Below are 22,936 nucleotides of genomic sequence, written 5' to 3' on the forward strand. Positions count from 1 at the left end.
AAGTTTGCTATTACGCGTTTGGAACCAGCTAAAAAAATAATTCAGCCCCTCTTTTTTATATTTATTAAAAGTTTAAATTCAATGGTAAAGTTGTTTTTGATAAATATTTAGGAAATGTAACTTTTAGAAAGTTACCTTTTTCCTGCCTGAAGATCCATCTCCATTAGCTCTCCAGCAGCTGGCAATCAAGTGTTTGACATTAATGGTGTGTAAAATGTCTCCCAGGAACTACACAATAAACAATTTTGATGGAGAGGTTGACCTGAATGTGCAGGTATGCCCCCACTGAGCTCAGCTACACTTTCAAGCCAAGAACTACGGTCCCTCCTGTTGGCACACCAGTGTCAAATCATGTCGGACGGATTTGTCTGATGCACACATAAAACTTTTGCATTTAAAAAGGTATCAATAAGGACGACAACACAATTCTTGTGTTTGTTCTGTATGGTGACTGAAAGACCCTGCTTTTTGTCCTGCAAGACTTCGTCTCCTGTTTTGTTTCGGGTGTTCCTTAAAAAAGTGATTAAATGCCTTTCTGAAGAGGGACTCCGAAACATTTCTTAACTTTTTAACTTCTAGACTTTCACCAGGACCTATCCAATTGGCGTATTATCCAATCTGGTATCCATTGCTGGTTACCTCAAATCATGTCTACAGCTTCTATAGACTATCAATAACGCTTAGTACTTTTTGGTACTATTTATACTTACATCTTTAAAAATTCATATTTCCATTGCTCCTTATTGAATTTTTATTTTGGCGTTATTTTGCTTATTAAATGTTTCTCTATTTTTATAAATTGGAGTGGAATTTTTTTGTGTGTTTTGTCTTGGACTTTTTAATTGTTTTAGAACTCCTAAATACTTTACACATTTTCTTTGAGCTAAGCCTGCCTGCTCTGTGCCATTGTTACCAAGGGTTGAGCACAGATTTAAATGTCTGAAACCTTTCACTAGATCTAACAGGTTATTGACTTCATTACCAACAGTGGACTTTCCTCTGCTCAAATGGGTTGATAGAGGCACAGAGACTCTCACAATCAGAACACTGCTCATGTAGAGAGTATGAAACTCAGTGTGAATGTGAGTTATCCCAATTTTGAGAGAAGGATGCAGAAAACACACTCCCTTTCATCGTCTTTGTGCAATCAAAGAATTTGACAGACATGCAACAGGTAAATGGAACAACACACTTTAAAAGTGAAGGCACCACAGGCTTAGCTCACTAAATGACATAACAGTGCTCAAGCAGAGGTCAAATCTATGTATAATCCATGGAATGCTGCAAACCCTGGACAAAAAAACTATAATTTCCTTTTTATAAGTGACCTGTGGCACACCTAGTTGCCTGCAGTAAAGAAATGGCGCAGCTGCTCAACTGTAATAACTTCTTACAGATGAGTTCTGACATCACAATGCTTGCTGCGAGAGTCAGCAGCCAAGGCGAAAAGACAGGTCGTGGAGCATATTTAAACTGCACTTCAAAAAACCAAATTTGTTTTTTCCTTCTTCTGCCCTGTTTTTTTTTTCCTTCTAAATTAACAGTGATAAGAAGAAATTAGATACTTATGGCAAATCAAATCAAATCAAATCATTAACATTTATAAAGCGCGCTACTCACCCGTGCGGGTCTCAAGGCGCTAGGGAGAAGGGGGGGGTTACTGCTGCTCGAAAAGCCAGGTTTTGAGGAGTCTCCGGAATGCGGAGTGGTCCTGAGGCTGGTGGGGAGGGTGTTCCAGGTCTTGGCTGCCAGAAAGGAGAAGGACCTCCCACCCGCCGTGGAGCGGCGGATGCGAGGGACAGCAGCGAGCGCGACGCCAGAGGAACGGAGGAGACGGGTGGGGGCGTAGAAGCTGAGGCGACGGTTGAGGTATTCCGGTCCCTTGTTGTGGAGGGCTTTGTGTGCGTGGGTGAGAAGTCGGAAGGTGATCCTTTTGCTGACTGGGAGCCAATGCAGGTGTCTCAGGTGTGCGGAGATGTGGCTGTTGCGGGGTACGTCGAGGATAAGGCGGGCCGAGGCGTTTTGAGTACGTTGCAGGCGTTTTTGGAGTTTAGCGGTGGTCCCAGCATAGAGGGTGTTGCCCTCATAAACAACATGTTTATGTTTTGCTGTCCATGGGTAATTATATAAAAGGTAGACTCTCTCTGCATGCTTCTACACATTTCAAGCTATTGCATTTTTTTTAAAAAATGTACTAGTATTAAAATGATTCTTATATCTTTAGGCAACAAATTTCTAACCGCTTTTTGACACTTATTTTTCAAGTCTGCAAACATGCCATTTCTTTCATATGAAAAAGCAACACACCTGTTTGTGGGAAAAGTAATGGTGTGATCATGTATTATAATGTATAATGTACTCCTTTGTACATTATAAGGATATTGCAAGTTACCTTAGAGTTTCATAACCTTATAAAGGGACTCAACCTTTGGCCTCATTCCTCTATATAGTCACTGAACTCCTCAGTGACTTCCAATAACTTTATATTGTAGGAAGGGTGTACTTTATCCCATACAGTACAAGTGATTTCTGACAACGTTAATACGCTATAATAATGAAATGATGTAGCTGCTCAACTTTAATAACTTATTACAGTTGAGTTCTAACATCACAATGGATCCTACCAGAGCAGACCAGATGGAAAGCAGGTCACGGAGCTTAACTGCAGCTGTAGTGCAAACAATCATAAGCACAAAACTAGCATTTCATTCTAATGGTCTGTTTTTCTAGATGAACATTGTTAAGCAGAAAGGAAATATTTATGACAACATGTTTATCTTTTCCACACTGTAAATAATTACAGGACAAATAGAATGTCTGCATTTTTGTACACTTTCTGTGTCTCAGCACTTTTTAAAATATTACTTAAAACCTATTGATTCGAATATGATTTTTCATCAAAGTACTTACTGATTTTTAATGTACTTAATTTCACGCTAGAGTCCACATTTATTCTCTGTGTCTGCAACCATATTTTCTCTTTCATACCAAAGAGAGCGAGCAAAGATGTAAGTGGTTTGTAAGAAGGGTGATGATGTGACCGTGCATTATAAGGAAGAACCCTCCCCGCTACTGTACATTTTAAGGATATTGCAATATCCATGACCTTATACAGGGACTCGGCCTTCAGCCTCATTTCCCTTTATGTTCACGGAACTCCTTAGTGACTTTTTCATAATATATGTCAGGGAGTACTTTATCCCATATACAGCTGACGACTTGTGACGTTTCTAAGCATCTATAATTAAGCAATAGCGAAGCTGCTCAACTGTAATAAGTATTTACAGCTGAGGTCTGACATCACAATGCCTGCTACCACATCCAGCAGCAAGAGTGAAATGCAGATCATGGAACATAATAACTGCAGACATGAAAACATGAACTGGCCTTTTGTTCTTAATGCCCTTTTCTAAAAAGAAAAAATGATCAGACAAAGATATAGGAAATATGTATGGCAACATGTTTATTTTATCTATCATTGCAGGAAAGATAGAATTGGTGCATGTTTCACCACAATCTGAGCCAGAGAATTTTTAGCCTGGCTCATGATAAACTAATTTTAACATCTATTTAGCAAAAATTACTACCTGCGTTTTGGTGTGATTAATTTCGAAAGACATATTCTGCTTTTATTCTTCTTCTCTGCATGAAGAAGCGTGAAATGGCAAGACAACAAGGATTTAAGTGGTACGTGGGAAAGTTGTTACAACCTTGTATTAGAAGGAATAAAGAATCAATTTAGCCTTGTTCTCCTATATAGCCACTATATTCCTCAGTGACTTGCAATATACTTATAATAATATACAGTAGGGGGTACTTTATCTCACATATAATCTCCACTCAGAGGTTGGTATCTTTAAATCCTGCTTGTTGGAGATCCAGGAATGACAGAAAATATTCTCTGAGAGCTAAAAGTGTTTGATTATACAAAGACTGCTTGCAGAGCCACATGTGTGTACTGAAAAAAAGAATAAAGTTATGAACTATGGCTTCACAGAAATAATACATTGAGATGTACGGTTTACAAAAACATGTCTCTCTGACGTGAGGACTGTTTTTTAAGCTATTTTTTAAATTGTTTTTTTCTTTTTCATGGTGTAAAGAGTATTACCGCGGCAATCCTTCCTATCACAGTCCTTAAGCAGTGAGGAGAGTCCACTTCCTTCTACGCAACACCTGACCCAGTTAAACCATACAAATACATTTTCACCCTACTCTGTGATCTGCTTCTGTCCCTCTTCTCACAAGGGGATTATAATGGAGGCATCAAACACAGACAGAACTTCAATTCTCTTTTGTCTGCTATTGCAGACACTCCCTGTCGATCCTGGCAGGCCGATGATGCCTACCAGGCTTCATCTTACTGGATATCCACTGTTTGGAGTTATTTTTCTTATAGGAGGGATGCGTTGCCTGGGCTGGAGTGTTTGGGTTCTTTTTTGTTGTTGGCATGGAACTATTCGGAAGACTGTATGAGTGGTGGCCAGGCTGTGCTGTGGCATCTTCTGCGTGGCACTGTCTGGCTTCTTGCTCTCTGCCTGGAAGTGGGCAGGGCAAATCTGAGTTGCTATGTAGGTAGCAGGCTTCCCTTCTTATTTGCTTGCTCCTGCAGTTTGTCTTGGAAGAAAGTAAATGCAGATGGGGTGAAACGGTGTGGTCTTCCCATAGCATTGATCTACATCCCCCCCGGCCCTGGTGGAAAGTTTGGATTCTGAGTTAGTGGAGGTGTTTCCGTTTTCTCACAGGGACAGCATAGTGTTTTGACCTCTATGTGGGCCTCCTTCCCTTCCCTGGTGTTGGGATGAGTGTGTGGGAACTTTCTGGGGCCTTTTTTCTGGCTGTATAGCTCACTCTGCTGCTTTCGTCCTGTTCCTATATGAAGATTCCCTGTAGGTTTTCAGCCTCGAGTATCAGCTGAGGCTCCTTTTTCAGAGTGAGAGTGCAGTAGCGGGTCTATACTTCTCTTTCTGTCTGTCTGTAGTCGAGCTGTGTCACTCCAAAGTTCACTCTAAGCGTGGAGCTCTTTCTTTTCAGTAATATTATATATTTTTGCCTGTTCTTTGGGGCTTGTTCTTTTCTGGTGTGTTGCCCTTTTCTCACTTCGGTTGGTAGGTGTGTGTGTGCTCCCTGTGGTGGGTGTGTTGTGTGTGTGCTCCCTGCGGTGTCAATGTAAATTTGGCAGAAGTAAGGTGATCTATTGAGTCCTGCATTGTCTGGGCTGAAGGGACTCATTTTCAGGGGTAGAACTTTGTTCCATGCTTAGCTTGGGAGCTTCAGGCCTATTCACACTGCTTCTGACTGACTGTTTGTAGGCTGTGGCTCTAGGCTGAAGGACTGCTTCACTGATTTGGCACGTACTAGTCCCTATGTTTCAGTTTGGTTCTGCAATTTGGCTAAATCTTCTTAGGCTAAGGGGCTGGATGTTCCTTGTACACTTGGGAGATTCGCCTACAGTCTCCCGTGTCCATTTTCCCCCCTGAATGGACTCTTTGGAATACGGAGTACTAGCTATGCCTACGCTTCTTATATATAAACATGGTTCCTGGTGTGCTCCCTGCTATGCTTGGGGCCTATGGTATTATTCAAGAAGTACCTCTATGATTGGTTCTCAGTTCCCCTTTTCTTTGGGTTCAGATCTAATGGACGGTCTCCAGATCCTACCATCCTTTCAGCATTGTCCTTAATCACCTCTTCACCTCCCTTGGTTGGGGGAAATATGGGGTGGGGGGTCTATTCATTGTGCTCCTTGAGTTCCTTGGAAACTTCTGGATCTGTTCTCTTTCAGCATTTCTCCTACATGCCTGAGTATCCAGTAGGTATGTTACCCTTGATGAGTTAGGGCCTGATTACAACCTTGGCGCATGGGATGCTCCGTCACAAATGTGACGGATCTCCCGTCCGCCGTATTACAAGTTTCATTATATCCTATGGAACTTGTAAAATGGCTGGCGGAATATCTGTCATGTTTGTGACGGAGCATCCCATGCGCCAAGGTTGTAATCAGGCCCTTAGTTTGGTCCTGAACTACTCTTGGAGGGTTTGGCTCTGGCTGGACTTACTACTGACAGTTTTGGTAGAAGCCTTTGTATGCATTTTCCTTTTCCCTTTTTCAGGGGCATTAAGTATTTTGACATGTTGGCCACAGTTCTCTATTAGGTAATTTTTCTACTCGGTATGATCTGAATTTTACATTGTGTAGGGGTTCCTTCCCCGAAATCCTTCCCCCAGCCTTGATTGTAAGTTGTCCCTACTCTCCATTTATTCTCCCAGTTGGTCTTTGAGGATTAAAGTGTGATGCCAGGACCTTCACTCCTTTTGGTTATGCTTCCACCTTGAATGGTGGAGTTTGGGGAGTAGCTTATTAGCCCTCATTTCCTAGCAGGGATTGATGAGCTCTGCTTGAGCTTAAAGCTGTTGATGTTGCTTCCTGTTGCTGATGTTAGCTCATCGGTGTGTTACCATTGCAGTGTGTTGTCCTGCTACCCCCTACCTTTATCTAGAAGAGATGGGAGGTGTCTAGGCCTCTTTGATAATTGTCTCTGCTTACTAGTGAATTGCTTTCCCCTGCTTCCACTCTTTCTACAAGAGGATGTATGGTGGGTGATAGCTTGGTTTCTCTTGGTCACCTGTTCTGGCTTTCTGTTGGTCCTTGCTTGTGGTGATGTGTTAGGGCTTTGATTGGTAGGCATGCTCTATGCCCTATTTCCATTGTGACTTTCTGGATGGAGCCCTGATGTAGTTGTGTTTCCTACCTGCGGGGTATTAATTTGGGCATGTTGGCTCCTACAAGTTTTGTGACTTCTGCACTGATTACAGAAATGGTTTAGTAGTGGAGGATCTTACTGTGTTCCTCTTCATAGTCTGTGGTGGTGTTGTCACACACCCCGTCCCTTGTTTCAGATCTCTGTATCTTGTGAGTGCTTCCTGTGTGCCTCATCCTAGTTTTTTGGGGCAATGACTTTTGAACTGTTCTTCCCTTAGGTTCCTCTTTGCCCTTGGATGGTTGATGGCCCCCTTTCATCTCATCTGGTTACACTTGTGAATCTTTCAGCTTTGATTGCTTTTTGTCAATGGTGTGGTAGAGCCTTGTTTGCACACAGTTTCTTTCATTTGGAGGCTAATCACTCTGGTTGGCTACTGCTGCAGTTCAACTTTAGCTTCTGTAGGATGTGTTTGTTGGTTGATCTCTGATAAGCTACTTGTTATGCATGCATTCTTGCCTTGCTGCAACACTTCCTCAGTTACAGTGTTTCTTCTGGGGGTATCTTGAATGGCCTATGGTTATATTGTTGATTGGGGCATAAGCTTGCTATTTGCAATGCCCTCCCTGTGTAATGACCAAATTACTACCAGGAGTCTTCATTAGTCCAATTACACTTCCTTGTCCCACTATTTACTACACTCCCTCCCTGCTATTTGTCACAACCTTGATCCTCAGTGATTAGGGAAGACAGAAAGTTCTATGATCGATTCTTATATGGTACCTAAGGTAAGGGGTACTACGGAGCTGGACAAAGAGGCTTTTCTTTGCATTAGCTGTGTTAAGTGGTCCACGAGGGGAGGTAGACTTGCTTCACTGCGTAAGTGTTAGTAAAAGGAAGGGTAATCAGAGTGATCTAGATTGAACTAAATACCAGAGGCGATGAGAGGGTGTGTCTATGGTTGGAAACATCTTTAAGAGATGTATATCCTTGGTTGAAAAGGCCCATTGACGTGACTCTGTGGTATGCTACGGGCATCACTGTGAGCTTGTTCTTGGGTCAGTTGAATCTTAGAAGTGAGCATGAGAATGTTCATGCACACACTACTTTGTTTTCGGCCACTAAAGTGTAAATTGTGTGCACTGATATTGGGAAGATTTTATTATGAAGGTTTGCCATATTTTGACCTCGCTTCAAAAATACACAGTCAGCTACCCGAAATTAGTTATCTATTCTATAACTCCAGTAAAACGAAGCAAGTTTGAACTGAATCACCAACTTCATATTGGTAATCTATGTTACTCTGAGTACCAGTAAGGAATTGGCGCATTCATGGTGTTTACTTAGCAAATCGCTTTTGTGCATGCATTTCAAAGAGTGGGGTATTCAAAGATGTTATGCAGAGTCAGTAATTGTCCTTGGAGCAATGATTTAAGTATACCGTGCTTCTGAGGGCCCGAAAGAGAACCTCTGATGTTCCATAGTAGACCTTTTAAATCATGAGTCAAAATCAAGATGGCCAATTGTAGATGTGAGCTGATCTGTGTGCCAGCATGTATCAACAAATCCAACACCGTGGCCTGCATACAGTATTAGATGGCACCATTATGTATGCTTTTTGCAGTAGGTTTCCTGAATGCTTTATAGGAGGAAACTATTCCCTGTAATGTTCTACCGCACTCCTTTGTGAACACTCATCCTTATAGCCAGCCCATTGAAGTGCAGGCGATATTGTTTGAGCTACTGAATTGACACCCAACTGCAAAATTGACTGTGCGCAAGCACTCAACCACGATAGAAAGGTAAAAACAGTACTCAAGAAACCAATGCAAAGACCCTGGGAGACCAGTTAGAAAGGAGGCAGCATTTTCTACTTATTTTAGTTGCCTTTACTTATATCTGTCTCAAGAGTTTTTTAAAAACGTTTACTGCTCAACTGGTCTGACAGGCCTTTTTAATGCTGATCAGGTTGCAACTGTCACTGAAACTTTATTGTGCATATTTTAACTTCAAAATAAGTGCTTCACATGCTAGTGAGCTCCTTGCAAAGTTAGCGTTTGGCAGGATTCCAGAGTACTATATGCCAAGCTTCACATTTCTGACAGATTTAATTACAGGCTGTTAAACCAGGTGACTGATGAACACACTATTCTTTGTAAGAAAACGCTGTTGATTTCCGTGGCATAAACGCATCTTTCAGCTTTGCAATTCTACAGCTAAAACAGGTGTTTCAATGCCAATTTTTTTTGTCTTCAATTGCTGTGTTATGGTATGCTAAAAAACAAAAAAAACATACAGCAATCTTCGGTGTCGAGTGGCTCTGGTTTCCCATACATCAATGCAGCCCCTGCGGTCATTGTTTGTCACCTTATGTAGAGCCTAGAAGCGATCCAGCTAAAATCTGCACCGGCTCAATATAGCATTGGTAACCAGTTTATGGTCCTCTATTCTGTACCTCTAAAGGGAAGGGCAATGCCACATAATACAACCTTCATGCTGCCAGGGGATACAATGTACACTTTACCCCCTTCCTGGTCTCACCTAGCCATGCTCACTTCTTGAGTTCAACCAGTCCAAGCAAAAGGTCAGAATAATTCCATAGTATAATGAGGTGTCACTATAATGGACCATTTTAACCGAAGATACACATCTCTTAAAGATGTGTCCAATCCATGGAAAACCCTCCCAACGCCCCTGGTTTGGAGTCAGTGCGTATTATTGACAGTCAGTAAAAAAAAAATTTACAACAGCTATCTTTATACTTGACATTGCCTTAATAACTACCATGTCTGCCACACAAGCTACTTCCCTGTTAAGAACATGCTAATCTTGACCAAGTTAACTAGCACAACCAACTCCTTCAAACTCCTCCCTCTAGTTTTTTTTTTTTTTATAATTATGTGAACATAGCAATCACATTTACTACCAAGTGTTCATTCTTCCCAGATCCACATCCACCTGCTCTTAAGTTCATCTTGGAAGATGGCTCACAGAGTACCCAGGAGATTATACAAGATCTTTATTAGAGGATTAGAGTGTGTCCATGGCGTAACCCACCCATTTTCTTACATAGAAGCCAGCCAACGCTGGGTGCTAGCTCAACAAGTTAGGACTGAGGTAATTTGCCAGCTTGTACTTTCAACAATCACTCACACCTTTTTTCTAAATTCTCCTATCTCCCTGAGCATTTTTAAACTATCCAGTGAAAGCAACTTCCTTCAACTATGATTGTGGCTAGATCCACAACCCTGATGTTAAAGTTACGTAAGCACACCACATGATAAACGCTATTTTTACTCGAATTAGGCCATCTTGTTCCCTGATCTCGAAGGGGATATTTTTGTGGAGTTGATTTTCCCAAGAGACATTTCATTTTAAGTGCTATCCGAGCTTGTTTCTGGTGTGAATGGGGTCCACTGCTGTTGCTGTGTGTTTTGAAGGGTTTGTATTCAATTGAACAAAGGTGTCTTGGATGGTTCATATAATGCTCTGTAAGATGCTACAATGCTATTAATGTACAATGCTTTATCACGGATGCCAATTTAATGAAGATTGAACATTCTTGTATGCAAACAATTAATCAAGGTAATCAGTGATTTAAATGTAAATACAGAAATGCAGATATTTACTATTTAGAGTAGCTGTTTATTCCTAGGAAATGCTTGTACTCTCCCATTAAATGTATTGTAGAAGTACTGAGACATGCAGGTACTCATCCTCTCAAATTAAAGAAGTACATGCACTCAGTACCTGCCCACGTGAAGCACTAATGGTAATAACCTTCTAAGTCGGGTCTTTGGGATTCCTCTTTGACTTCAAAATTAGCATAACGGCTGCACAGAAAACAGACTTACTTACATTGCTAGAAAACATCAGTGTCTTTACTCTCTAAGCACCATGTGATGGCAGTGGAAGCACTCCTTCAATCTGAAATCTACTTTTTTTCAAGCCAACCAAGATGAGTGTCTGTAGGAGTACTTCCACAGGTTTAGGCTGGACAGAACTCGGAGGAAGGACTCAGGGCTACTATACGACAGTGAGCTTGTATCTCCTGGATACTGCATCAATAGCCCTTGTTCCCAGTTTAATGCATTCAATGTAAATGTAAATATATTGTCCACATACTACTGCAAACTACAAAAAATATGTTTTTTCCCTAAGGGTCTGATGTCTCTTGGCTTTGACTGAAACACAAAGTCAAGCAAAGCCATTCTCATAAAGAAATTGAGAAACAAGGAGCCCACTCAGGAAACTGATTTTTTGCAGGCACCATCCCTTGTTAGAAGTTACTTTTCACCGAGTTACTGAACACCAAGCCTAAAAACATACATTTTCAATACAATTGAAATCTACAGCTTTCTAGACTGCTGCATGAGACAAGACTTGGGGCAACAACACAATACATTGATTGGGTACTTACTGTCAGAGCCAAAAAACAGCCTGCTTAAAGATGCTACATTTTGTATAAAGTAGTAGTAGTAAAACTACTATGTTAATTGGTGTATTTATATATTGCATACAGAACAGTGTGATGGCACCACTAGTTGGCAACAGTGGTACAGAATACATACATAAAAATATTGATAAACCCATACAGTCATGCTTAAAATGGAGTGCCCTAAAGGTGATACAATTTTCAAGGTGTGTCCTAATAGCAATTCTGTTCCACGTGTGCCCATCATCTGAAAAATTGTAAGTTGACTAATTTTAAGAATATTTTCGACACCTTAAGGTTGTGTCAAAATTACAAGGGGTGTCAGGAGAGATGGAAAGGGAAGGGGAGAGCGGAAAGCATGGGATTAAACATACCGACTTACCGAATGGGGCGGTAGTTGTGTTATGGTGGTCGGTTTTAAGCTTTGTTGCTGTTCGACAGTGGGTGCGAGCAAGAGATATGAGGGAGCAAGACACTGAAGGCGGCAAACAGGTAAATAAATACCTGTTTCTGCTTTCAGAGATTGATCAAAATTGACCGCATCACAATTCGCCATAAAATAGGTTTCCCTTGTATGGAAGAATAACTCTTAATTCATGTCAATGAATAATGCGTTTATAGAGGTAATAATGACGAAAAAGAATCGAGCTGCACATGCCCTTTAGAAATGACTGAAAAGTACGCAATTTCACAACGAATCTACGCCCCATAAAACAAAAAATAATATGTGACAAACGTGTTCACATAGTGGCATGAGAACGAACCAAAATAGGTCCTAATTGGTTCACGTAAGTGCTTTGGAATTTGGAAAAAGCAAGCTCGGCTGCCTCGCTTGCGAGAGCCCTTTCCTCCCACACACACATTTCTGCGCCACATGGAAGCCTCGCCGTGTAATCACTGCGAGACGGGTGATAAATATTTGCTCTTCCCAGCTACCTTGACGTTGAACGTTATGTTCTCCATGACGTGAACCCGCTCCGGAAACGCCTTGGCCACTTCCTCCACACTGTTGAAATACTGCACCGGCTCCTTAATATCCCGGTCCTGCTCCAGCAGCTTGAATTGTCCTGAAAACAAGAAGAAATGAAGAGTGTGAGAGAGACATGCAGCACGCGGCCATGGACATGCTGGGTTTATGAACTGTTTACTCGACGCCAACAGGCGCGCTTTTGTCACGCATGTCTAAAGACCCCGAGGGCCACAGAAAATAGCTCCATTTGTTAATTATTTATTTCAGCTTCTGGATACACTGCCGTGGTTGACTCTTCCAATCCGTTCGCAGTTTCTAGTTGTATAGCAAAACTATTTCCAAACAAATAAATACTATATTCTTGAATTAATCCAAGGTAAAAAAAAAAAAATACATTGACTTGCTTTTAAGTGGAGGATTTTCAAATTAGTAGAAAAGCTGAAATAAAGCTTTTTGGCTTTATTTTTTTTTTCATCAAGTCTTCGGCCTATTGTGTAGTGTAGTACCGCAAGTCACACACTGTAGAGTTCTGTCCCTACTGATTACATGTGGACCTGTATGTGCAATTGGAAAGTTGTGCGGGTATATATAGTAAGGCCTATCTAGAACGAGTACTGTGAAGTGCACAAGATCTTCATACACAATTTGAGCATATCAAGTGAATCTTTCACTGCTGATATGTATGTAAATGTTTATAGACATATGCTACAGAAAAGGTGAGTTTCATGCAATTTTTCTATTTCGTATTAGATTGAAAAATAGGAACCTGAAGATGTGCTATTCTCTACGTTTTAGGTTGCTGTGAGGTTCAGAGGGGGCAGACTGGTGCCACAATACATGGGGTTATGTGTTCCACCCCGAAACAGTGTAATTATGAAAATACATACACATCACAGTAAAGGGTTAATTTATTGTGTCCCAGAGAAGTGATGAAAATGGAGCCTAGCAGCTGGAATGGTCATTCAGTAACCAAAAGTAGGCGGATGTCAGTCAACCTGTAGAGGCTTATGGAATGGTTACGGAAGGTGAATGACAGTGTTCTGGCTTTAGGTCCTTTCACACATTTACCAGGAACCTGAGTTTCATGCCATGGGAGGAAGGATTAGGCATAGGTGGTGAGTGGATACAAATACAACATAAAATACACAGAGAAGACTCCTGGTTTATTAACACCCACTGTTGCAATCAGCAAACTTCACGGCACAAGTAAAATGTGTTAAGGTGGAAACTAAGAAATTTCCCGCTCAGCAGCTGATTGCCACTAGATTGTTTTTGCGGCCTCACTTAATTACGGAGTCAACACAGGGAGTATTTGTCAACAAGTCTTTACCATGTACGCTAAGAACACTACAGCACATAACAGCTTAGCAACATTGAGGTATGGGTCACATATAAACTTAAATATTACACTTGAAGAGCATGAGAGTAAGCAGGTCAACAACATTCACAAGCTCGAGGAAGAATTTGACATCCATAGTGAAAATGTGTGTGGACAAACTCCCACTGGGCATAAAACATTGCTGAACAAACCTGCTGCCCAAAACACAACCTCACATACTACGTTGTAAAATGGTTATTGAAGATATGCTTCATGCCACACAGATGTTTAATTACATGACAGACAGATTCAGCGAAGAAAAAGTTTCAGGCTGGCTCAATCTGTTATTTTCTTTAGGTTGTTTTACATATTATAATGTTGACGTGAAAATTGAACCTTGCACTTGCGGAACTGTATGTAAGCAACCTGGTGACCACATTATTATATGTAATGGAGTATGATGCAAAAAACAATAAAAGGAGGTGTAAATACATCAGGGTGCCCATGATAGCAATTAAGGTCTAACCCAGAAGTTATAATTCTTTAGGCATTTTAAACGCAGGAAAACTATCTAGACATATACAGTATGAATATATGGGGCACAGGTCATACTGGTAACATAGCTTTTCTCAAGATAAATTCAAATTGCAGAAGGACCTTTGTGAACCTGGTAAACAAATACAAGGGAGGTTCTGTTTTCTCTCACTCACTCACAGCCACTCCTTGCCCTCTCTCCAGTGTACACAAAGTTGTGGTCACAGATTTACCATTTTAATTGCCACTTCTAATATCTACAACAAAATCATGTTGTTACGCTATCAAACTGCTGACAAGCTCTCACAAAGCCAATAATTCTGGCTTGGGTCAGGCACAAGTGTGATTGTGTGAGATGTCTGGATGTGTGATATGTCTGAATTCAATAGCAAAAATCCCAAAGAGAGGTACCCAAAACCTGGTCACGAAGCATGCTGTGTAAAGCACAGGATTGTAGTTCACATGTTTATACCATGCATGTAATTACTTAAGGCATTTTGTCATCCCACTTAAAGGACTGTGGCCCACAACAAGCCTTTGACTACAAACAGCTAAAAGCTGTCTCTTGGCAAGACCTAAAAAGCGTGATGTTGTAAAACTGGAGTACTTGGAGTCAAATAAAAAAAAAGTGGAGCAGAAAGAAGGAACAACTGTTTTGCTCCTCTGTGGCACTCATTCTGTGGCGTCTCTGGGAGGGCAGGAGCACAGCTGGGATTACATGTCAAGGTGGCAACAGTGCAATACAGTGAAAAAGAAAATGAAGGGCCCGACCTCCTACACTGTGCTGTAATAGTATGGCCCCAGCCTCTTCGCGCAACAGCACCCCCATCAGATTTGGTGCTGCACTATTTGTTCCCCAGCACAGTTGATCCAAAAGTTGTGCAGGTCATTTGTTCCTTGGCAAAGGTGATCCAAGTATCATTCCCTGGGAGTGAAAAACAACAGCAAGAGACAGCAATGTGGGCCACAGTGGGGATGGCAGAAGCAATAAGGAGAGTGAAGGAAGCTAACAAACAAAGGGCAAGCGCAACATGGAGTGGGGGAAGTAAATGGACCAAAGAGAAACGGGGAGGCCACGGGAGAAGTATACAGGCAAAATAGTGTGCAACATGGATCAGGGGGAAAAAAGCATGCTAGGGAGACATCTGGAAAACATTCAATATAATGGAGAGCTCAAAGAAAAAGAAAAATGTAGCACCTGAAAACGCGAGCTGGGGAAGGACATAGTAATGCATCCATGCTTCCGGGGAGCAACAAACGCATAAAGTGGAAAGAAAGCACACACAGCTAACGAATAAGAAGTAGGCAAATGAGAATAAGAATGAAACCATCCAATGGTAAGCAGTGGGTAGGCTCTAATCCCACCGTAAAATAATAGTGTCTCACAACAGACAGTAAATGCACTGTCATAGGTGAGCTCTAAAAAACAGCAGTAGGCAACATACAATTAACAGTGGAACACCGTGGTATTGAGAATAGTCCAAACGAGCAGTGCAAAGCCAAGGAGTCTGGCAGCTGACTCTTTGGTTTGGCCATTCCTTATTTTGTTTATGTTTTTATTTGATGAAAGTGCACCTTGTGTGAAAAAATGAAAACAAGCCCCATCTAAAAGTATATATATACAAATATATATGATGGATGAGCACGCACTGCAGCAGTAGCCCGTGGCACTAAAAGAGGTCCCGTTGTGCAAGGGCAGAATGCAGTCACTCAGTCAGATCAGCCAGTGGCTTAAGAGGCTAACCCTTTTCCCCATGCTGTAGGCAATGTTGGCCTGAAGCAAAATATGAATGACATACAGCAGATCAATGGATGAAGAGAGCTTACTTTCAGCGCCTTTAAGTGTGTGTGTTTGTGTATATGTGTGTGTATATATATATATATATATATATATATATTAGTAAAAAAAAAAAAAATCCCCTGCCAGTAAGCATAGATGTTACACCCCTTGGCAGTCTGTGTCGAATTTGCCATAGGCACCACAACCCAACAAATTCACTGAAATTTGCAATATGGGGCATCATCCACAAGGACTTAAACATCCACTCTGAAATATAATTTTTGTTTTTGTCTTTTGAAATAGAAATAGGTACTGCAAGTGTATGATGAGCAGACAGTGGTAGGAGTCTCCTGTTCCGAGTCTAGAGTAACATTCTCTGGCATAATATTTGTTTAAGATATGCTTTTTACCTAGTTTAGTCTTGCAAAAAAGACTAGCACATTTAATTAAGGTACAAAAGCACACTGCATATATGGATAACACAGACTAAAATATAAATACACTTTGAAACGTACAAGATCATAGACGTTCAGGTTTAGATAATCCCTAACTCGCCTAAGAACACATCCATCTTGGCATACATGTTAAGCATGTAGTAACATGTTTTTAACACCATTAACTTCTAACATTTGTGGCAACACTTGCTTTCCCAGTTTGGAAAGGATATGAGATTAAGATTTTAGAGAGGTCGCCCTGAGGGTTGGTGCAGAGTTAGCAGCTGTTCTAACATAGAGATTTTCAGGAGGATGAGGTGTATCATGTGAGGCGCACAATTTCCCTTGAAATAGTGGTTTAGCTTGGAGCATCATGGTGGGTGGCCTTGAAGATCTGACAAGTTGACCCGAGGACAAAACTGGTCTTAAAACATTGTTGAAGGAAAATGGAACCTGCTTTCTGTGGTTGAGCCATTCTGTTGTTAGGCGTGTAGCTGCATGTTTGCATGACCTCTTTTGAAAAGATGCAAGTCCTGAAAGGTGTTATTTCAGAAAAAAGAACATTCATCATATTTAGTTAATGTGTAACTTTACAGCCTCAAGGGTTACGTCTGAAGTACCTTAGGGACCTGACCTGGCATTTACTGCAGTTCCATCAGCAGCCAAGAAGCCTTCCCTTTAGAGCCAAATGCCCTAATATGAGGAGGTTCTGGCCACCCCCTTTAACATAGCACAAGTAAATCAGGCTATGTGTATTAGAGAATTAGGTTTGGCTTCTAGACAATCTGGGTTATTGTGAAAAACTATGTAGTCTCAAACCTTTTTGCACCAAGCGCCCACCTGGTCAGTCAGAGTATTGGGGAGGGAAACCAACTTTGATGACACGCACTAGAAAGTCATGCATCAACATTTCCATCTGCCTTAAACTTAATTTTATAAGTAAGGTTAACATAAAAAAAATGCAGTGTGCTCTCTAGAACAGCCTGAATTACGTAATCAGTTCTACTTCGCTTCTGTAATCCAGTCTTAACCAGACAATATACACCACCATACTAAATTTACAGCTTGGTTAGACATTGCTAATCCGGTCCGATTTTTTCTGGACAACACCTTTAACCCCCAGGGTGCCTGGGGCGAGCTGGTCTCGTCCAGGGCACACAGTTCCTGTGTGCCCTGGACGAGACCAGATCGTCCTGCACCCGGCCCACACCCCCCAGTGGGGTATGGAAGGGGAGTCCCTTCCCCTTCCACCCCCGACACCCCTCTCGGCAATATGATGACGTCGGCGCGCTCACAGCGCACCGACATCATCAGAAGCTGCAGAGGACGCACTGGAAGCCATTTGCTTCCAGCGCGACGGCAGGAGAGGACTTCAGAAGATAAGTCTCTCTCCTTTTGGGGGGGGGGGGAACAGACACGGGGATAAAGGAAAGAGTTTTTCTTTCTCCCTGTGCCTGTTTTCAGTGGATTCCTGCTCCATGATCACGGGCAGAGCCTGCGATCGTGGAGCAGGAATCCCCACTAGGCACCAGGAATTTCCCTTGGGTTTTATTTCGGGAAGCGACCCCTTGGGTAAGGGTCACTTCCCTGGGGGGCAATTGCAAATCCGGTTTCGGCCCCCCTGGGGGCAGATCAGCCATTTATTTGGCCGATCTGCCCCCGGGAGGGAGGGGGTCGAAACCCACTAGACTACCAGAGATTGTAATTTTCCTATATTTTTGGGCAGCGACCCCTTAGGCAAGGGTGGCTGCCCCGGGGTAATCATTTTTTATATGTTTTGCCCCCCCTGGGGCTAGATCGGCCATGTTTTTGGCTGATCTCGCCCCCAGGGGGGTCGAAACCCACTAGGCGCCACAGATTGTGTGGTATGTGTTTGTGTTTTGTGTGTTTGGGGGCACCCCCTGGGCAAGGGCCACCCCCCCAAAATTGGCCATTTCTGCCCTCCTTGGGCCAGTTTTTATTTTATGCCCATCTGCCCCCATGGGGGGCAGACTCCACTTAGGCACCAGGGATCCTGTGTGTGTTTTGTGGGTGGGAGGGCGGCACCTTTGGCAAGGGTCGCTCCCCAAAGGGGGCACGTTACTGATGGCCATTTCTGCCCACCTTGGAGGCAGTTCGGCCTATTTTTTCAGGCCTATAGAAGCCACCAAGACGTGAGGGAAATTTGTTTTTTGTTCCCCTTAGTTTTTTTGTGCTGGGGCGCCTCCTTTTGCCCCCTTTGGCATGGGTCACCCCTCCCCCCCCCCCCCAAACAGGGTAGAGAGCTGTTGGCCATATCGGCCTATTCTTTTTTTGGTTCCCTTTGTTTTTTTGTGTGCTGGAGGCACCCCCTTTGACAAGGGTCGCCCCCCTAAGGGGGCACAGAGCTGTTGGCCATTTGGCCTATTTTTTTTAGGCCCATCTGCCCCAAGGGGGGCAGAATCCACTTAGGCACCAGGGATCTTGTGTGTGTTTTGTGTGGGGGGGAGGCACCTTTGGCAAGCGTCGCTCCCCAAAGGGGGGTACATTATTGATGACCATTTCTGCTCCCCTTGGGGGCAGATCGGGCTATTTTTTTTTAGGCCTATTTGCCCCCAAGGGGGCAGAAGCCACCAAGACGTGAGGGCATTTGTTTTTTGTTCCCGTTAGTTATCTGGGGAGGGGTGGCCCGTTTCACCCCCTTTGGCAAAGGTCACCCCCCAAACAGGGTACAGAGCTGTTGGCTATTTCTGCCTTCCTTGGGGGCAGATCAGCCTATTTTATTTAGGCCCATCTGCCCCCAAGGGGGGCAGAAGCCACTTAGGCACCAGGAACAATTTCTAAGTTCTTGGTGGCGGGGTGTTTGTCAACTGGCAAAGTATTTGTATTTGTGATAACAGTTTATTTCTTATTTTTGTTCTAGTTCAAAGCTTTTGCTTCCTTTGCTGTGGATCCTTGCGGTTTTGGCAGTAGTTGTCCTGCGGTTTGCATGGTTGCATGTTTTAGGTAAGTAAAAGCAATTTACTCCAAAGGAGTATTGTTGACATGCATGAATGACATGTTTGTAGGTTGTGTACTAAATGCAGAATTGTGTGGGAAATGTTCCTTAAATTTGAGCACAATGATATTTGTGTTGTCAAATGTCTAGTTTTCTTTTTTCTTTTTTGTGGGATATCATTGGCGATTGCTGTGTCTGTGCAGACTAGCTGCTGGTGCATAGCTTTTTCAGGCAAGTGAGTGGTATAGTTCTTTAGTACATAACTCTTTGTGATAAAGCTACACTTTGTTTACTGCTTATTTTAGTGCTGGTTGTTGTTGGCAATCCATTTGTTGTTAGTGAGGATCATGGCTAGCCGCAGAGTGACCGCTCAGCAGGTTGTTGGCATGCTTTTTGAGTCATCTTCAGACCATGAATATGAGACTGACTCTGCCTCTGAGGCAGAGGAGGAAGTGAGAGATTCTGGCAGTGAGTTTTTTGACAGAGAGGATTCTTCTGATGAGGAAGCCACTCTCAGTGCAGATGAAGGGCCTGTTTTAGAGGACATTGATGTGCCAAGAGTGCAGCAGCCTGGGGCTGAAGGGTTTCCCATTAGAAGACCTGACACCTGGATTGCCCCAAACATGGAGCAGCCACAGTTACCTGCATTTACTGGTCTCCCAGGATGTAGAGTCAATAAGGAAAACTTTTTGCCTGTCAATTTCTTTCACTTGTTTATGGACGATGCATTTTTGGAAGGGATTGTGGAGCAGACTAATTTGTATGCGGAACAATATTTGAGGGACAACGCTGCCAGACTTAGGCCTCAGTCTAGAGCTACTCAGTGGGTTCCCACATATCTGGAAGAGATGAAAACGTTTTTAGGTTTAACTTTTTTTGAGTGGGTTGATAAGGAAGCCGTCACTGGCTTCTTATTGGTCTACTAGTCCCTTGATGGCAACGGCTACATTTCCTGCAACTATGATACGTAATCGCTATTTGCTTCTTCTTCGTATGCTGCATTTTGTAGACAATGCTTTAGCCTTGCCACAAGATCACCCTGATTGTGACCGTCTTTTTAAGATTAGGCCTGTCCTTAATCATTTTGTAGATCGGTTTTCAGAGGTCTATGTTCCAGGCAAAGAGATAAGTGTGGTCGAGTCTTTGGTCCTTTTCAAGGGGCGTTTAGTTTTTAAGCAGTACATTCTTATTAAGAGGGCACGGTATGGAATTGAATTGTATATGCTGTCAGAAAGCAGAAAAGGATACGTGTATAATTTCAGGGTCTACACTGGTAGGGATTCCAGTATTGACCCTCCTCGTTGTCCGCCCACTTATGGAGTTAGCGAAAAAATGGTGTGGGAACTTGGTTGACGACTGTTTAACAAAGGTCACCATTTGTACGTAGATAATTTCTACACTGTAGTGCAGTTGTTCAAGGAGTTGTTTAGAATGGACACTGTTGCTTGTGGCACAATCCGTCCTAACCGGAAAGGTTATCCAAGGGAGCTTGTCTGTAAAAAACTTGAGAGGGGACAGTGCAGTGCCTTGCGGAATAATGAGCTGCTAGCTCTGAAATTTTCAGACAGGAGGGATGTGTACATGCTATCTACCATCCATGATGAGAGTACTTCCCCTGTGACTGTTTGGGGTCAGGTTGCCGAAGTGCGCAAACCTACGTGCATTTTGAACTACAATAGGCACATGGGTGGTGTTGATAGAGTAGATCAGAGGATGGAACCTTACACTGCTCTTCGTAAGTCTTACGTGTGGTATGAAAAGTTGTCCCTACATTTATTTCATTTGGTAACTATTAATGCTTTTATTGTGTTCAAGGATTGTTCACCTGAGTCAAGGATGAAATTTGTTAAATTTCAGGAGTGGTGCCTTATTGTGGTGGAACAGGCAAGAGTTCCTAGAGTAGCAGTGGTGGAGGATGTGGCTAGAATGAAAGAGCGCCACTTTCCAGATCACATTCCTCCCACTCCCAAAAAAGACTTGCCCACTAAGAAATGTAGTGTATGTGCCCGAAGAGGTATCCGGAGGGAGAGCCGGATGTACTGCCCCGATTGCCCTTCAAAGCCTGGGCTGTGTGTGGCCGGCAGTTTTAGAAGTTACCACACAAAAACAAAATTATTGGGAACTACAGTGAGCATAAACTGCCTATTTTATATTTTCATATGTTCAGTTTCACGGTTGGCATTACTGTCATGTATTTAGTTAGAGCTTTTGTGTTTGTAGTTTTGTACTTATTTTATATAGTTAGTGGTTTCTTTGTTGTTTATAAACAAAAAATAAGTGATGGCGGTGTGCGTGGGGTGGCATTTGGCTGATGGTGTGCATGGGGTGGCGCTTGGCTGGCGGTGTGTGTGGGGTGGCGCTTGGCTGACAGTGCCAGCCAATCGTCAATCCACACACTCCCATCAGCTAGTGTGACTGCTGTATCAGGCATGTGGGCGTATGTACGTGATGGACCCTTGAATGGCGCTGTCTGTCGATTCGAGTGTTGTAATGTGCTGGGCCCATGGCTAACGGCGTGACTGGTCTTGTGCATATCACGCATGAAAGGTGTGTGAATGGACTGTAAAACGGTTGGTGCCTTGACGCGGCTTTACAGCTCACAAGCTGTGAGTCATTGGTTCCGTTTTTTGGCCTTTCAGTTATTAACAGTGCATTTCACTTTTGTGAAATCTCTTGTTAATAAAATTTCACCTACTGAACCATCACTCACCCTCGTGCCAAATCCAACCAGTATGTGTGGTAAAAATGACAAAACCTGCTCCGCTCTAATCAGGTGTCTCAGCACATTTGTGACACCCTAGGTGTCTCAGGTGGGACCCCGATGATGAAGCATGCCACCAACTTGGTTGGTGGGTAAGGGGTCTTTTTCACATAACCTAAGTGCGTTTCTTTTCACAATTTTAGTGTTTGGCACATCACAGACGTACATGGACTAAGTTCTACTCCTCTGAGAAGCCAGGACTGACAATCTGAGAAATACTGGGAGCAGGCCAAGTGGACATGGAGTAAGGTTCATTGTGTCTAACCAAGACAATAAACTGTTTTACTAAACATCAGCCTTCCTGCCCTCATCAGAGTCTTGGAAAGGTTCACAATTAGCTAGGTGGCTTGACAATCCTTGTAGACTGATGTATAAACCTTATGACCCCTTCCCCCAGGTCCTCCCTGAGGGGAAGGCAGACCAAAGTGGGCCGCAGTGACAGGTTTCTGCTGAGGTGTACTTGGGTAGTGAGTGCTGTCATACAGTGTCATGGGGAATCTGTGGTCTATGGGTTCCTGTTGCTGTGGGACCTCATGTGAATGGGGATATGTGCTGATGAGCACTCCCCCCAACCCCCCCACCCACCAATAAGGCAATCGGGACTGCTGTAAATGGTTGGTCCTAGCAAAGGCCCCACAGAACTAACAGCCACAGCTCTAAAACAGTGTCCACTCATGGTTCATAAGCAAAGAAAGACAGATTTCTTGGCAAAGAGGTCCTCACATACCGACCCCACCACAGGAATTACTCTTAGCACAAACACCCAGTCCTAGAGAAGTGCAAGCTTTACAATGTGATGGGACCTTGAGCACAAAAGACAAAGCCCTCCTCCTTTCTAGAATATTAGAGTGAGTTCATCAGATCACCCGAGTCATAAATGGGGAAGAAATCAGTGAGGTCATCAGGTATTGAGTATACCAGGGCCAGACCTGAGCAAGCTGCCACTCCTTTACTGTCCACGTACAGTTACAGGTTAGGCATAGCTGTAATTATATAGACTGAGCATTCCGGCAATTTCAACATGCTCTGATTTCCATGGTTTGGGAA

General features: G+C 42.9%; 1 protein-coding gene across 2 annotated transcripts in view; it reads right to left on the minus strand.

The window, feature by feature from the left end:
- Positions 1 to 22,936, minus strand: part of GAREM1 (GRB2 associated regulator of MAPK1 subtype 1) — a 505,367-nt gene that overhangs the window by 182,264 nt on the left and 300,167 nt on the right. For both annotated transcript variants that reach the window (XM_069220091.1, XM_069220090.1), the window contains one exon: positions 12,073 to 12,203. In XM_069220091.1, coding sequence (XP_069076192.1) covers positions 12,073 to 12,203 — 131 coding nt within the window. The remainder of the gene's footprint in view (positions 1 to 12,072; positions 12,204 to 22,936) is intronic.

This window comes from Pleurodeles waltl, chromosome 2_2 (genome assembly GCF_031143425.1).
Source record: "Pleurodeles waltl isolate 20211129_DDA chromosome 2_2, aPleWal1.hap1.20221129, whole genome shotgun sequence".
NCBI lineage: Eukaryota > Metazoa > Chordata > Amphibia > Caudata > Salamandridae > Pleurodeles > Pleurodeles waltl.